The following is a 17,002-nucleotide window of genomic DNA, read 5'->3' as shown; positions in this document are numbered from 1 at the left end:
GAAAACCTCTTCATCATTGCATTTGTATGTATTATTACAGCAGGTAATAAAAAGCAAGTGGGTTTTTTTCGTTGTGTGGCTACTTGCAGACTTTCTGTGGTGGGAATGTGTTGTGTCTATGGGGTGTCCAGATACCATGGGTGTGAGCATGGAAGACAGGAAAGGGTAGTAAACAGTGGTTTTGCTGCACCATACTCTGTTGTTATGTTAGACTGGTGCTCTTGTATGTGGATGCTTTTGAAATATCAAGGTTTGAACCTTCCTGAATAAACTGTGCAGTATTGGCACTGGTAATGAGGATGTGAGGGTGAAGGACGACTTTGACTTACTTGGGTGGAATATCTTCAAAACTGAAATAAAATTTTGTAAACATTTCAGCTTCCTCTCGTTGTGCTGTTAAAATCACTAGGTTTTTCTCTGCTTTTGTAACATAAATGACTACTTGTTTAGGTATAGGAAATAACTCTTAAGTAGTATATTGAAGTCCATGTTAACATGTGCTGTTTAATGACACCTAATGATATTCGCTGAAGGGTTATGCTAAACCCAAAAGGGTGGTGCTAAACCAGAGAGAAAACATGTTACCCAGGCAACTACCCTTGTGCAGTATAGAGAAGTGAGCATATGGCTATGTAGTACACATTTTTTCAGCTTCTTTAAGCATTAAGAATCACACGTGTAATTGACTGAAAAATTACTGCTCAGTTACTGTATTGTATGGTCATAATAGAAGTAAATGAATACGTCGTCCTTAGAATAGATCTGTTGGGAATCACTAGCAGGCTAGTCTACTTAGGGAGCAAAAATACAATAAGAAGAAAATAGCTGGTTTAATTAACATGTAAAAATTGGGTTAATTTGAATTCAGCTGGCACAGCAGATATTAATGTCTCTTCTTTAACAGTCTGGCTAGAACTACACAATTTGTACACTTTTAAATCTTCCTAGTTCTATGAGTAATTGTTTTTAAAAATGGATATAGGGTTATTTTAAGCATTTATTTGTGATTTATTAGGGAGGTTATTGCTTCCAAGTGCTGAAAAAAATGCTTCTACTAGTATAAAATCTTGTAATAGTGTTAATACATGGAGTTTTAATCAAACCCAGGCCTAGTCACATAGCATATGTTCTTAACATGGTGCTGGGATTCTGCTGGGATAGGTGCTGTATTTCTTTTCGGTGCTGTAATCACTGTATTGTGAACCATTGGTAAGGACATGTGCAGGTTGTTTCACACAAAAAGCAGCTTTACCAAAATGATGTTGGCTGAGATTTTACATTTATAATTCCAAACAGTCCTATTCTAGAGTCTTGTCACCTGCTGTCCTTTTTGTTTTTCCTGTGTGCATGTATTATAATCTTTGGAACAGAACTCAGTGCTTTGGATCTGTTCACTGTTCTGTCAGGTATGTAGCCAATAATAATAAATAATAATAGCTTTTTATAGCCAGTAAGTCACACTGTAACAGTAAATATACATAAATACAAAACTGAGTAGGTTGTGATAGATTGGTTCAAAATTGAAGGTAATGCTACTTTTGAAAAAATTTCTTTTGGCTTAGAAGGGATGGAAGTTTTCTTCCTTTGAAAGACTGAGTATCTGTGTAGTCTGTGTCTAACGGTGGGAAGTACTGAGAGCTCCCAAGGCATTTAAAGGCCTGATGGATTGCTTGTGTGCTAATGTGTGCATATGTAACCAGGCACAGACTTCTTTGCCAGTAGAGCTTAAGGCATTCCTATATTTTTGCTGACATCATTAATTTTGAGTTTAATATTAAGAATACCTGAGGAGTTTTCTTTTTATTTACTTCTTGCACTGTGTTATAATTTACGGTGGCAAGATCCCAGAGTTAATTATTTGTTAGACCATTTCATACTCTGCATTTCTTTTACTTTTATTTATTGCAGGTGTATTGAGGGAGGTAGTGTAGAACAGCTTTTAGGCCTTCTCTGTGCTGTGCTTTTTTAAAAAAATGTCCTCTTTTATTAATCTTCTCATGTTTTTGTGTTCCTCGTGGAAGTTGGCTTGTTAACTTGTGGATGTTTGGCTGCTGATGTGCAGCAAACACGCTTCAAGTGTTGATCTAGGAAAGCCAGTGGATGTAATCTTTTAAGACTTCAGCACAGCTTATGATGCTGTCTCTCACAGTGTCCTTCTGGACAAAATGTCCAGCACACAGCTGAGTGGCCCAGTTCCCTGATGGGTGAGTGACTGGCTTGCATGTCAGGCACAAAGGGTTACAGTGAACGGGGTGACATCAGGCTGCCAACCTGTCACTAGTGGGGTTCTGCAGGCTCCATTCTTGGCCCTGTGCTCTTCAACATCTTCATAAATCACCTTGGTGCAGGACTCATAGGGATGCTAAGTAAGTTTGCCAACTGCTGACATCCTCAAGGGCAGAGAGGCCCTGCAGAGACACCTCAACAAACTAGGGAGACAGGCAATCACCAACCAATGAAGTGTAACAAGGGGAAGTGCCAGATTCTGCACCTGGGATGGGGCAACCCTGGATGTACAGACAGACTGGGGAATGAGAGGCTGGAGAGCAGTGCCACAGAAAGGGACCTGGAGATCTTGGTTGATAGAAAGTTAAATATGAGTCAGCAGTGCCCTGGTGGCCAGGAGGGCCACCCTTGTCCTGGGGGGCATCAGGCACAGCACAGCCAGGCAAGGGAGGGGATTGTCCTGCTCTGCTCTGGGCTGGGACAGCCTCACCTTGAATAATGTGTGCAGCTTTGGGTGCCACAATATAAAAAATTAAGCTGTTACACAGTGCCCAAAGGAGGGCAACAAGGATGGTGAAGGGCCTTGAGGGGAAGCCATATCAGGAGTGGCTGAGGTCACTCAGCCTGGAGCAGACTGAAAGGAGACCTCATTGTGGTTTCAACTTCCTCACAAGGGAAGAGGAGGGGCAAGTACTAAACCCTTCACTCTCGTGACCAGTGTCAGAATTCAAGCAAACAGCATGAAGCTGAGTTCAGGGAGGTTTATGTTAGATATTAAGAAAAGGTTTTTCATTCAGAGTGTGGTTGGGTACTGGAACAGGCTTTCCAGAGAAGTGGTCACAGCACCAAGCCTGTCTGAGTTCAGGAAGGACAATTCTCTCAGGTACATGTTGTGATTTTTGGGGATGGTCCTGTCTAGGGCCAGGAGTTGGACTCCATGATCCTGATGGGCCCCTTCCAACTCAGCATATTCTCTGAATTCCCATAAAACAGGTGACTGGAAATTGCTGTATAGTCACGGGTCATCATAACTTAATGGAAAAAAACATCTTTTCCAACGTATTCAACCTGTTAGTTCCTCACTATTTTTGCATACTGAGTAGAAGTTTTCATTGAATGGCCTCCAGTGTCACTTTGGACCAAAGTCCTAAGAATATAGTTGGTTTCCATTAAAAATCCCCTGGGTTTGTGTGTGTTTCTTGACATTGGATACACTGAATTTTGTGCTTTTCAGAAACAATCCTTGTTCACCAGCTGCTGCCACACGAACCCATTAAAGTTACATGCCTGCTACACTGACATAAAGCAGCCTGAGAGACAGCAATCTTAACTATCCCAGACTGCTAGCAGGCCCTGCCACCACATATTTGAAGATTATTTTAAACTCTACAGCCTAGACATTAAAGAAGCAGGAAAAAGAATAGTTGGCCTTTGCCTCTTTAAGAACAGGAGTTTGATCTCCATTTGAACTCTTGGGTGTGATGCAGAGAAATTAGAATGTTCAAGGTCTTTGCTGTTATCAAACCTACTGCTGGAAACAATACCATGTTGTCTAATTACATATTTCTGCTTATGAACTAACTTCTGGAAGGACAACCCTGCTTTTATCTATGCCCTACTACTGTGCTAGCACATTAGGAACCAGGCTGTAATGATGAATTTGAATAAACTGCTCTTGGGCTGAGGAAGAACATGCAGACTACTGATTGAAATTTGTGACTCAACATGCAGGACTGGAGGGCTGTGATGGATGACTAATAAGTTGCTAGCAAACAGATAACACATTCTGATCGGTTCCTTCTGAAGTGAGTGGCAGCGTGTAGGTCTTGAATGGATTTGCTTTCCAAAAGTGCTAAGTACTGAGTTTTGAGGGAAGTTACTCATGTCTTGATTGGCTCTGTCTTGCCAGTGGAGGGAGGTAGGCTCCCCCAGAGGGCAGTTCAGTTAGACATTAAAGCTGACGTGAGTAGCCATGCTGAGTGTTTTGCTTATTTTATGTTCTGTTGTGACTTGCTGAGAAGAATAATGCCTTGTTCAACAGACATTTCCTTTTAGTGATATAAAGGCTTCCTGACAGCATTGGGGAGAGGGCATTTTAGGATAAATTTTAATCCCTGCTGAATACATTTTGAACATATTTTGGTTATGGTCTTATTTCTTTTGTATAATCAATATTGTATTATATTTCAGTTTTTTGTGAGCAAGTTGGTTTCATAGTTATTGTTTTTTCCTTCATCCTTTAGGCTGATATCCTTTCAAGAGTTTGTGGCATTTGAATCAGTCCTGTGTGCTCCAGATGCATTGTTCATAGTAGCCTTTCAGCTGTTTGACAAGACTGGCAAAGGAGAAGTTACTTTTGGTAAGACATTCTTAAATGTGCATTCTTGATGTAAAAATCCATACCTATGCCAAACTGTTTCACCTCCTGTTACTGTAGAAAACAGTGACTTGTAGTGGAACTACACTAATGCCAAGCAACTTCATGCCTCCACTTCTTGAATCATTTATCTATGCACAGTATGAAGCCAAGGTCATCATCATTGTTTTCTCTGGAGGACTGGTCACTTCTCTTTTTCTCTTCCCCAACATGCTTGTGCAGGTCCAGACCAGCAGTGATAGGTGACCATAGGAAATGATTGTAAAACTGCAAGGAAGTTGCCAGAAGACCTGGGTGAATGTTTGGTTTGAAATCATTACCCTGAATTATTTTTTTGTTTGAATTGGCTATATTTCAAGCTGACTGATTTCTAAGGCTTAAAACTGTTTTCTGTGAGATTTTATAAAAATTATTCATTATTATATGCCCTCTGCCATTCCCTCCCCCTGTAAAACTCAGCTGTGCATTGGAAGTGTGATGTTTGCACTGATAATGAGATACACTTAGGCCAGTTTAAAACTTGATTAAGAGGACTGTTTCTTTCTAGATATCCTAGAGATAGCCTTTGATATCTGCAGGACTACCTCCCACCTGCCTAATGATAAGGGCCATTCAGTCTGAAAGAAGGATTCAGAATTTAGCAGTTTGGACTAATTTCTGATATTGAGCTTCCACTTGAAAAAGTATGGGGAATTTTTTTGCTGAGTACCTACTCTATCTAAAATTGCTGTTTCTAATCTGCTACATTTGGACATGGTCATTCCTATATATCAAGTTTTATTGTTTGGTTTTTAAACAGTTCTAAGTAAATGGGAAATTTTGATGCTTTTGACTCTCTTGTCTTTCCAAAATATATGGTTCACACATCCATTGTGTTTTACTAGTATTTCCCACACATGTCTTATGCTCAGTTAAAAAGCCCTTCTCTTTCCATTTGAACTAACAAGATTCTGTAACCACTGCTTGAAACATCATTGTATTCTTTCTACTATCTCAAAAAATCTTTATTTGAAGTTGTGGCTGGTGAGAAAACTTGCTGTCTCTTCTTGTGTCTTTTTTGTTTTTTATTATTTTCGTAGTGTGTTGAGGGTGTGAAAGATGTGCTTTTTGTTTGACGTATTTCAGAAGTTACTACAGATGTTAAAGAATTTTCAGAAAAAAAATCTGTAGATCATAACCTTGATGAAGGAAGTATTTTGTGCCTAACAGTTTTGTGTATGTATATGGACAGAGAAGCCGTGCTTTAAAACAGGAGGGAATGCATATTTTACTAGGGTTTTGTTCCAGTGAAGGCAGACCAGAGCTCTGGAATGCCTGTGATGTGCAGTTTCTTGTCTGTGTCAGAGCCACTGGTTGCTTGGAGCGCTCATTAATAATCTAGGAAGAACTGTATTTGTTTGATCTGAATGCTGAATCAGTCTGACTTAACTTTTTAACTCTTGGCATTCTTGTTCCTACTTTTCCTGCTGTCAGATGTTTCCCTTGGGGTTTGACACAGTGAGTCAAAGGATTTGTTTGGCATTTGAAGTCCATTGAAGTCCTTCTAGTGATGAGAGAAAATCCCATGCCAGACTGTATTTAAGGTATTTGAAAGAGGAGACATGCCAACATTGGCAGAACCTCAGATAGCTTTTGTTTAATTCCTTCATCTCCCCTTTTGAAACCATAGATGTATTTGTAACTTCTGTGTACTACCTTGTGGCTACCACCCCAGTAAATGCCTGGACTGGGGAGGATGGAAGACCTGTTTCATGCTGTGCATTCTCAGCAGAAATGGTTGACCTTTAGACAAGGCTAGTTCCTTACTTTATATCACAAGGAGAAAAAAGGACTTTATTTTCCTGCTATTATGAAAAAACCCCTAATATTTTCATAAATACATTATTAAAATACTATCCTGTAACTTTGCCACTCAATGCCTCAGTCATGCATCTTTGAGGCCAATTATGAGATCTTTTTCCATTCACTTGAATGAGAGTAGTATCAAGTCCTTATCAAGGTTAGGAGACTTAAATAGGGGTTTTGTATACTGTGGAATTACAGTGTGAAAGGAACAGAAGAATAGGGAAAGGATAATTTTTCAGTATACTGCTGTTAGGTGTAGTATCTCAAGGCTCTCATTTTGAGTCTCTGTCTCATTTTATTGTTATAAAGAAACAGTATGGCTTATCTTTGCAGTAATTTTTTTTTCCTGTACACTAAAATAATGATACAAATATTTTAGCTTGTACCAAGCAGAATAGTTCCCAGCAGTGGATTTCACATTTTCTACCATGGAAATCCGTCCAACTCTTACTCTTTCACAGGTGCACCTGGCTTGGTATCTTTGTTAATGGAATTAATAATGAGCTTTATGCCAATGAACATGTACACTGAATGTGAGATCCAGGCTGTAGATACTCAGAGAAATGTTCTTGGTAAAGAAGTTCCAATTTATCACTTTGCCCTTAGTTTCTTGAAAAATGCTGCACTCTTACTTTAGCTTCTGGATTGGAAATGGATTTGCGTTTCAGCCGTATGTTGACATCTCTACAATTTTAAATGTTTCATTTCTTTAAAGCGGCAAGTTAACTGTACCTGGTTCTTTGACAGAGCTATTACCTATTTAAAAGGGCTGATGTGCAAGCAGTGTGGGTACACGGGGGGGTGGGAAGTGTTTCTAGTTTATTGCTTTTTGAGGTGAATTAAATGGCCACTAGTAAATTAGTGGCTAGTGGCTGGTTGAGACTACACCTGGCCATTGCATCATGTTGTAGATTTACTTTCTGCTGAAGTGTCAAAGCTTTGACAGTTTGTAAGGAGTTAAAGCTCTCAGCAGGAAAGTTTAAATTCGAGGCAAAGAGCAAACCATTGCTTCTTACTGTTGAGTGTTGACAGGCACATAAAAGCTGATAATGTAAGTCCAGGGGTTTAAGAGACTTAGTAGAGTTGCTTTTTTGTCGTGTGACTGTATTTTAATGCCTCATTAAAGAAGCAGAGCCCTTTGAAATTCTTTACTAGATGGCATTTAAAAAAAGGTGAGATGGTTGCATAAAAAAGTGTTTAAAAATGAAGTCATTGTAATCTTCATCTTTAATTTTGGATGGGTAAAATAAACAATGGTACCTAACAGTTCTGAGCTGTGAATAACACAGTAGTGATACCCAGGAACTGGAACCTACATTTTCTGATACCAGTTCTCACAAGCCCTAGTGTAGGGCAAAATAAGTGTTGTCCATGTTGACTTTGCTAAGGGAGTTAGGAAAGGAACAATAAGAGCTGTGGTTGCATGAGTCTGTGCTGCCAACCATTATTGAACCTGCTTTAAAGATTTCAATTCTGATTTGTATTAAAGTAGAATTACCCACCAGACAGACAGAAATCTTGCTTTTGTACTTAATGAAATGGAGCTGTGGTACAGTGTGTGGTTTTATGGTTTTGGTTTTCTTTTCTAGACGTCCTCTAGTTCAATCTGAAGCTGTTTCAAAATGGATGCTGTGTTGTGCTGCTTTGAGAAATATGAGTATGCTGTCAAATGTCAGTCCTTTATTAAAAAAAAACAAAAAACCAAAACAACAAAACAACAACCTCCCCCCAAAGCCAGCAAAAATATCAAGGAAATTAGGAACCCAATCTCCAAATTTTTCTTTAAGTGTAGGAGCTGCAGATTCGAGCACTGGATTTTGCTTTTTTCTTTAACCAAAATTTTATTGGCAGCTGTTGTGGGTCTCTGCTTCTGTTATTAATTATATCAGTACATTTGTTAGATAAACACATTAGTTAAGGATACATCTTACTAAGTGCTCCTGTTAGGTGATGCCTGATACTTGAATTACCTGAATACTTGTTTGTAAACTTTCTAAAAGGACATAGCTCTTAAGAGAAGTTTAAATAGCTCCACAGCTATTGTGATGAGCTTCAGAGTTTTTTCCTCTATGAAAATTTTCTGTTATTTTTTTAATATACAAAAAATGACTGCCAGAGTTTCATAATTACTTTCAGGACCGAAGAATTAACTTCTGATCGTGCGACGTAGCTCTTGCTTTCATTACAGAGGATTACTTGTTTTATGCTTTGCACTGCAATTGCTGGTATGACTTGGTTGATTTATGGAATCTGTAATTCTTTTTATCTCTTGCACAACACCTAGCTTAGTGATGCCCAGTCTGGTACACCGAACACCATGTAAAGCAATGGAAAGCTAAATCTGAACCAACAAAATAAATTGCTGTAGCTGTAAGCTTTGATCTCTTGATTAACTGTAGTATTTAGTATTTATCAGTGATACTTCCATTGCTGGTTCAAATTGCCTTGAAACCAGTTGCAGATAGTGATTTGTTAGCTTACACATCACAGCTTCACCTATGCAGTGAACATTTGCTGATGTACAAATGACAGCTGCCTAGATACAATGGATCCAGTTGCAGCATTGCAGATGTGAAATCTGTTCAGTCTCTTATATTTTTTGTTGTTTGTACAGTGTTGGATTTTGCACAAATAATTGCCAGTTTTAATTACAAAAGGATGTGAATTAGACTTGTTAGTATATTTATTTTCTTCAAAACAATTTTTGAAATCTTCTCAGGCTGTTTTTTGAGAATTTCATTTCTAGACATATGTCAATTTGGCAAGTTTTTGTTTTGTTTTTCTCTTTTAACTAAAATGTTATATAACCAGGCAGACTTGGATGCAAGCAAATAAAAACCAGCCTGTTTGGATACAAAGTGAATCTGTTGTTCTAAATATTAGGAGAAGCTTTGTCCTGTTACACTGTTTGGTTTCATTTGGTCTAGAAAATGCAGTTGAGTTTTCTACATAATCCAGAACTGAAATTCAGTGTTTCAGTTTGTTCTTTGTTGTTGGTTTTGTTCTGTTGCTTTGTTGGGGATGGTAAGAGAACCATCAAATAATTCAGACTGGAAGTGAGTGTGGCCATATGGGTCAAACCCTTGCAGCACCACCATCAAGACCAGTGGCTCAAGGGGAAATATCTAATCAATTTTTTTAAATAATCTCTGAGGCTGGAGATTCTGCAGCCTCTATGAGCAAGCATTTCCCAGAGTTTTATCACTATTATAGTGAAAAACTAAATTCCTGAGTGGAAAACTAAATTCATGATGCCTGCTTGGGATTGCCAATGTTCCAGCTTGCATCCATTGCCTCTTGTCCTTCCCCTGTGCATCTTTGTCTTCCCTTCATCTGTTGGGTAGCTGTAGACAGCAATGAGCTCCTCCTTTGCATCTCCCATCTCCAGCGTAAGAAAACCCCATTCCATCAGCCTCTCTGTGTATGTCACATGCATCATCCCCCAGCTGCCTTGTATGGACAAAATAGAAGTGATGTTCTGTTTTTGTTAGCAGGTTGTGCTGTTTACCTTGGTAGAAGTCATCTGGTTGGGTTGTTTTGTTTCTTTTTTAAATTGTTATTATTATTCAGGGCAAGAGGACTAGATTTATTTTTTATGCCCACAGAGGGCCTAGTGCTTTTCAAACTTGAGGTGTTAGGGTGCTGGCAGTTTGTTGCTAACTTCTAGTGAGGCCAGGAAGGGTAACAAAAAAATGTAAGGCTGTTGCAAGTGAACTGAAATGATGGATAGCTGCAGTTTAAGTAGAAATAGTTTTAAGGGATTGCATTCTGGAAAATTTCTGAAGACATTTTAAGTAAGCAAATTATGTAATATTCCAGGTGTAAATTCATATCATTCCCCCTCACAAACAGTGGAGATAGAAGAAGCAGACAACCTTGAATCCAGATTTTTACTTGCTGAGGGCGATGGTACTTTTGGAAAGAGCCTGCTTTTTTGCTCTTTGCTTTCTTTTTTTTTTTTTTTTTTTATTTTTTGGTAGTATTTTCAATATTTAACACAGGTAACAGAAGTGCACAAGCATCTCAGTCAAAAATTAGGGCCAAATTGAAAAGGAAGCTGCATGAATATGCCAAGGAGAAAGTGAATTAGTAGTTTTCAGAAGTGACAAGGGCAGAAGCAACCAGAGGAGGGGGAAGATAAGAGGATAAAAAAGACAACAATTTCAGCAGATTTGTGAAGTTGAAGCTTATCATGGATTTTTTTGATTGGGAAAAATCATGATAGCACAAGCATGTTCTGTGTTATAGTGTTTTCATTAATGTGAAATTAATCTTCAAGACTTCTCTGTCCTGGTTGAAAAGTTTGTCTAGGGCAATGACTTATGTTCAGTAGCTAGTGTCTCTGTCCTGAAAGAGAATGCATGCTGAACATTTTTTAGGATTGGTATTGGATTTCATGGTTTGCTGCAGGCATTTTGAGGGATCTGTTTGGCAGTCATATTCTTTAAAGTCTACTTGCATCATTTGATAGACATTTATTTACCGATACTGGTCTTCATCTCACCTCTGTGTACACCAGGTGCTGCACAGCCTTTGTTGCTTCTTTCAGCCACAAAATGGTTGTGGCTCCCCTCGGAATAGAAGTGACCAGCTTTAGTGGGAGACTCCAGGCTCCTGCTTCTCCACCCTGCTGTGGCTGCCTCTGAGGATGCTGGCACTCCAGTGGGGCTGTCACACTACAGTCTTTTTTAACGCCTGAGGGTGTGTGCCAAGTTAACAAATGCATTTCCTAACAAGTATCAACAAGTATCATAAGCTTTTTGCTTCTCATTGATGGGCTCCAGATGCTGGTATGTCATCTGGAGGTGAAAAAAACATCCATTTTTTTATATATGTGGACCTTTATTGCACCTCTTAATAATTAGGTTTTATTACAAAAAGAATTACCCTGATTTTTGAAACTTTCCAAGTGATAAATGAGTGTTTTTTGAACAACTGAACATAGATGTATGGGAATATCAGATTGGCATGTGTGTGCTGTATGGTATCTTGTCAGAGATCTGAAGAACTGCTTGGAAGATGTTCCAGTTCAGTGAGTTAAAAATCCTCTTTTTACGGACGACCAACCATAGATTTGCACAATTGACTATAATGGCTCCAATTTTAAAAGATAGAGGTAACAGAGAGCACTTCCAATAGGTGGGAGAGTTCAAGAATACTACATGCTCAGATGGCTAAAATATTTTGCTTTCTGCTGCTACTTCATGCTACTTAAAAAGAAAAAGAAATTGGTGTGGGAAAGGTGGGAACATGCCAGTTTGAGAGTCAGTTTCAACTGTATGAGGTCACTCTTTAGTTAACAGAGTAACTCTTTGGTAAGCTGAGGGTCTGCCATCTGTATATCCTATAAACTCCAACATGATTACTAGGCAGCACTTGGGGAGGCACCAAAAGCTTCTACACCACAACATATTTTAAACCATGTCAGGAGCTGTATATCACTTCAAGCTTGTTTTTTATTAAGATTTTTCCCCATCCCATTTTCAAACTGGCCTGGAATTGTAGATTAGAAAGTAGAAACTTTAGCAAGTTCTAGAAGCCAGAAAAGTGTTTTGTTATTACAGATTTTAATATGAAATTTCAGATAGCAAAATACACATATTTTTGTGGTGTGTGTAATTTAGTTTTCTAAATTGGAAAATCTGCTGTTACCTAGCAGTTAATGACTATATTTTCCTAACATTTGGAATTCAGGACCTGATTTAAGAAGCTGATAAAAGAAAACAAAACTGAGAATATGCTGGAAGTGCTCAAAGTGAAAATTACAGTTTAGATAGGTTTGAGGGTAGATAGTTAGACATTTTAATTGAACTAAAATAGTTTTATACTAATACAGTACTGTTGTGGGAGTACATTTTGTGGTGTGTTTGAAATTGAAGTATTTAAGTGAGGGAAAATGTGTGTTAATGCTTTGCAAGAAAGTGATTTTTTTAAATATCATCTATCTAAGTAAAATAGCTGTTAAAGATATAAAGCTTTCAAGTCTATGCTGAAAAGTAAAGTGTAAAGTTCATGGTTATTTCTTGAGCCAGGAGTTTGCTTTTATCACTTTGGTTCATATATTAAATTGCTGTAGGAAACAAACATCTGAATTCTGAAGTAAATTTTTTATTGCTGCACAGCTACAGTGAAATTAGTCCCTGCTGGTGTAAAAGTAAAGAGGTGTTGATTCTGTCTACATCTAAAAAATATACTTTCAAAATAAATAGTTTGAAAGAATTTCAGATTTAATATGTCAGATATTCAGATATTTATGGACTATATCCAGTAAAGATTTTAGTAGCTTGTTCTGTTAAGTGACTTTCCTTAGACACAAAATACAGTGGAATAATGACTTTCAGAGTTTTCCTTTTAAAACCTAAAATTTGTAAGTCCAAATTTCATTTGGAGAATATTGGTGCTCCTTGCTGTGTCAAGTGCATCTGTAGTAATTCCAAAGCATGCTTTATTTCTATTTTACTTCTTAATCACAGGACATGGAATGTCATAGGAATGAAAATGGAATGGAATCACAGGAATGACAATGTGAATGTAGCATGCTTGTTTGTGCAATAAGCGTTTAAACATACACATCAGTACAGCGCAGAGAAGAAGGTTCCCAGGAATTAAGGGACCAAAAACCCCCACTGTAAATCAGCAGGCAGATCACCTGGAGGGAAAATAAACCAACTCTTTCATGCAGTGATCAGAAATGAATGGCAAGGCTGCTATTTTTTAGTTAGAGACTGTGGAGGGACAAACAATTATTTGTTTTAGAACCTTGCAATTTATTTTAAAATTGAGTTTCAGAGTTGAATTTTTTAAAAGATGGATAAAAGTGACAGCATGGATTTCTGAAAATGACTTCAACCTGTTGCTTATTTTGCTTTCTTACAGCTCTGGTTCAAGCAAAGCAAACACACAAATTGTATCTTTTGCTGGCTCTAGATTGATTTTGTGCTGTTGTGGCTCTTGACATTGAAGCCTTAACATTTTGCTTTTTTTAGAAATGAAGCAATTAAACAGTGTTCTGAACTGGATTTTAAAGCTTCCATTTATCGCATATTTTGGTTAAATACTTGTTCAGGATCAAAGCACAGTTGCCCAGAGAAGTTGTGGAATCTCTGTTGTTGGAGTTGTTCACAGAATGACAGCGTGGGTCAGGTTGGAAGGCACCGCAGTGGGTCATCTGCTCCAACCTTCCTGCTCAAGCAGGGTCATCCCAGAGCACATGGCACAGGATTGTGTCCAGATGGTTTTTGAGTAATTCCCATGAGGGAGACTCCACAGCCTCTCTGGGCAATCTGATTCAGTGCTCAGACACCTAAACAGTGAAGTTTTTCACCCTCATGTTCAAGTGGAACTTGCTGACTGAGCAGTACTGGGGCCAGTCTTGTACCTTGTGGAATGCCACTGGTGACAGGCCTCCAACTAGACCCTGTGCCACTGATTATGACCCTCTGGGATTTCAATGTTCCCTTATCCTGAGTCAGAAATTCATGAGGGGCTGTTCAAACCTCATCTGGCCATGGCCCTGAGCAACCTCTTCTGGTTGGACTGTCTTTGACTGGACTCCGTGAAATCCAGATGTCCTTTCCATTACAAATTACTGTCTAGCTCTGAAACAGGTTCCTTTAAAAAAAAAGTCTAAGCAGACATCATAACTCCTGGCTACTGAGGCACACCTCAGCTTCTCTGTGTTTTGCTGTGTTTAGTTAAGTGACTTGTGGATAGCTGTGGAACTTCCAACTGCAGGTTTAATGCAAAACTACATTTTTTTCATTGTCCATTTTTTGTTTTAATACTGGATTTAGATGATTAGGAGATGACACTGTTAGAACTGAACAGTAACTTGGAGTGAGCTCTGGTACATAATTGGATACATTTTGATGGTTAAATCAGAAGCTAAAACGCTTCCATTTTTTGGTGTAGTATGAATGGTTTTTAATGTCTGAATTGGGCAATCTGCCTAGAGATGAGACTTGAGTCAGTGATGTGGTAGATGAATGGGTAATGAGACCTAGCAATGGAAGAAGAAGAAGGCTGTTCACTGGGCATAGGAGTTTGTGCACCACAAATGGTTGCAAAAAGGAAGTATGGGGTATAAATAAAAAAGCAGTGGCAAAGAGGATACCACGTCTCATGCCATCAAAGAATCAGTAGAAGCACAGTAGGCAATTTTCCAGTCAGCTGCCTGCACTGTATAATCCAACATGCATTCTGTCAGAAAAGCATCTAGTAGTAGTTGCCAAGTCATATTGACATCAATATACAGTATGATTGTGAAAAGATCAAGTTGTGTGGATTCTCTTACTGTATCTTCACTGATGTGGTAGTCTGTGTTTTCCAGGTCATAGGAAAAATTAAGTGCACATCTTTAACTTGGAATGTTTAGAGTGATACTTGTACTTAAGTGAACTTCTGAGACATCCTTGTGGCCTTTAATCTCTAAAACAGCCAAGGGAATGCAAATGGTCTGGATAGAGACCTTATTATATTCCAAATTGGCTTGATGAGGTTTTCACTTTCATTGCTGTGCGTTCCTTTACCTTTTGTAATGCCAATAATTAAACATTGTATTTAGTCTGAAGTTACCATTCTTTTCATTTCCTGACGTTTGGGCATGTCTTGGTCATGTGCCCCTGCAGCCCAGACACAGAGGTGTCCTGGGCTGCATCAAAGGCAGCATGTCCATGTCCACCGGGGTGAGGGAGGAGGCGCTGCCCCTCTGCTGTGCTCTGGTGAGACCCCACCTGGAACACTGCATCCAGCTCGGGGTCCCCAGCACAGGAAGGACATGGACCTGTTGGAGCAACTCCAGAGGAGGAAACCCATGATTTAAGGGAAAGTGGAGAGAATTGGGGTTGTTCAACCTGAAGGAGAGAAGGCTTTGGGGTGACCTAATTGCAGCCTTCCAGCACCCAAAGGGAGCCTATGAGATAGGGAAAGGGAGAATGCTTTTAAACTGAAAGAGAGTAGGTTTAGGTTAGTTATATTGAAGAAATTCTTTACTGTGAGGGTGGTGAAACAGTGTAACAGGTTGCCCAGAGAAGCTGTGGATGCCCCATCCCTGGAATTGTTCAAGGCCAGATTGGATGAGGCTTTGAGAAGCATGGTCTAGTGAAGGGTGTCCCTGCCCATGGCAGGGCAGTTGAAGCTAGATGATCTTTAAGGTCTCTTTCAACCCAAACCATTCTATGATTCTGTGTTTCATTTTCTTGAGATGGAATTTTAATTTTGGGCTCCAGCCAAGGAGGGTTTACAGGACACAGAGCTGTGGGAGCAGGACACATTGTTCCTTCAAGGTGGCTTATGCATGATAATAAATTAAAATAAAAGTACAAGGGCATATTCAAAGGAGACTGTGCAACTTTCTTATGTTAAAAATTAGAAGTAAGAATTGCATGGAGCTTTGCCCCATCAAAACTAATTGAGACACATTTTATACTAGCTAAGTTTCTGCTCTTACCTTGCATCAGGTAAGAATGCAGCTTTTTTCTTTGACAAAGGCAAGTCTGGAGTCCTGCCACAGCTTTTGGTAAATGATTATTTGTTCCTAATCTCATCCACAAAATATCAGTGGCTTGCTCTGGGGGAATTCTGGAGATGGGATGAGAGGGAAAGAGGAAGCAGATGAACATCTGATTTCTCTGTGAATGTTTTTATTTCTCTGGAAAAGCAGTGGTCACTGCCAGAAAGAGACAACCTTTATTTCCTCTTGTATGCAGGCAGGACAAGCTGTCTTTTTCATGCCGGTTGCCTTCTTTGAAGAAAGTCTGGCAGAAAGCAGGAACTTTATAAATGTGATCTCCAGTGATATGTGGCAAGGTGCCTTGATCTGTGTCAGTAGAAAGCACCCTAAATGAAAGACTTCAAGTAGAGGGATAGGACCTCACCCTGAACCAATAGATTTCTCTCCCACTGCTTTGAGAGCAGAATTTTGCTCTGGGAGAATGCTGGCAGACAAGATCCAAGCTGGCTGTGATGGAGCTTAAGACATGAATGAACAATGGGGCTGTCCTGGGGGCATTGACTTTGCTTGGAGAAAATTCTCATAGGACATTAGGACTTGGAGTTATGAATTTTATGAATTTGAGGTTAACTGGGGTTAGTCTTTCTATTTGTAGGTTAAATCCAACTTGCTCTTTCACCGCTGATTTCCTGGGATCAGTGAGTGCTGTGTTTTTAAAGCTGAAACTACAGACTAGTTTGTGAGACAGGAAGAGGTCTGCAGTTTCATTTCTGCTCTCTCAGTGAAGCCTTCTTGCTTTAGAACAAGCTGTTCTTGTGGGTAATACCATGTGCAGGGCTTTTGGGTCAGTGCAGCAGGACACATGCCCCTTTCATCTCTTTGTGACTGTTTTTTTTCCTGTGTCTTTATTCTTCTTTTACTTGGGCTCTTCTTGACATCTTCCTGGTTCTCAGCTGTGCCACTTCACTCACTTTTACCTGCTTCCTTGCCTAAAAGAGGGGATTCCACCCTGGCTATATTTCCGCAAGTCAAGAGAGCTGCTGTGCCTGCCTGGCATGGACTGAACCAGAAGCCAGAACTCAGCATGCACAGGAGACACAACC

The 17,002-nt window shown here is 39.3% G+C and overlaps 1 protein-coding gene across 5 annotated transcripts in view; it reads left to right on the top strand.

The window, feature by feature from the left end:
• Positions 1-17,002, top strand: part of SLC25A13 (solute carrier family 25 member 13) — a 99,008-nt gene that overhangs the window by 31,708 nt on the left and 50,298 nt on the right. For all 5 annotated transcript variants that reach the window (XM_058026398.1, XM_058026416.1, XM_058026424.1 and 2 more), the window contains one exon: positions 4,470-4,585. In XM_058026398.1, coding sequence (XP_057882381.1) covers positions 4,470-4,585 — 116 coding nt within the window. The remainder of the gene's footprint in view (positions 1-4,469; positions 4,586-17,002) is intronic.

The sequence above is a fragment of the Melospiza georgiana genome, chromosome 1, assembly GCF_028018845.1.
Source record: "Melospiza georgiana isolate bMelGeo1 chromosome 1, bMelGeo1.pri, whole genome shotgun sequence".
NCBI classification, from domain to species: Eukaryota; Metazoa; Chordata; class Aves; order Passeriformes; family Passerellidae; genus Melospiza; species Melospiza georgiana.
This window is presented reverse-complemented; position numbering and strand designations above follow the sequence as displayed.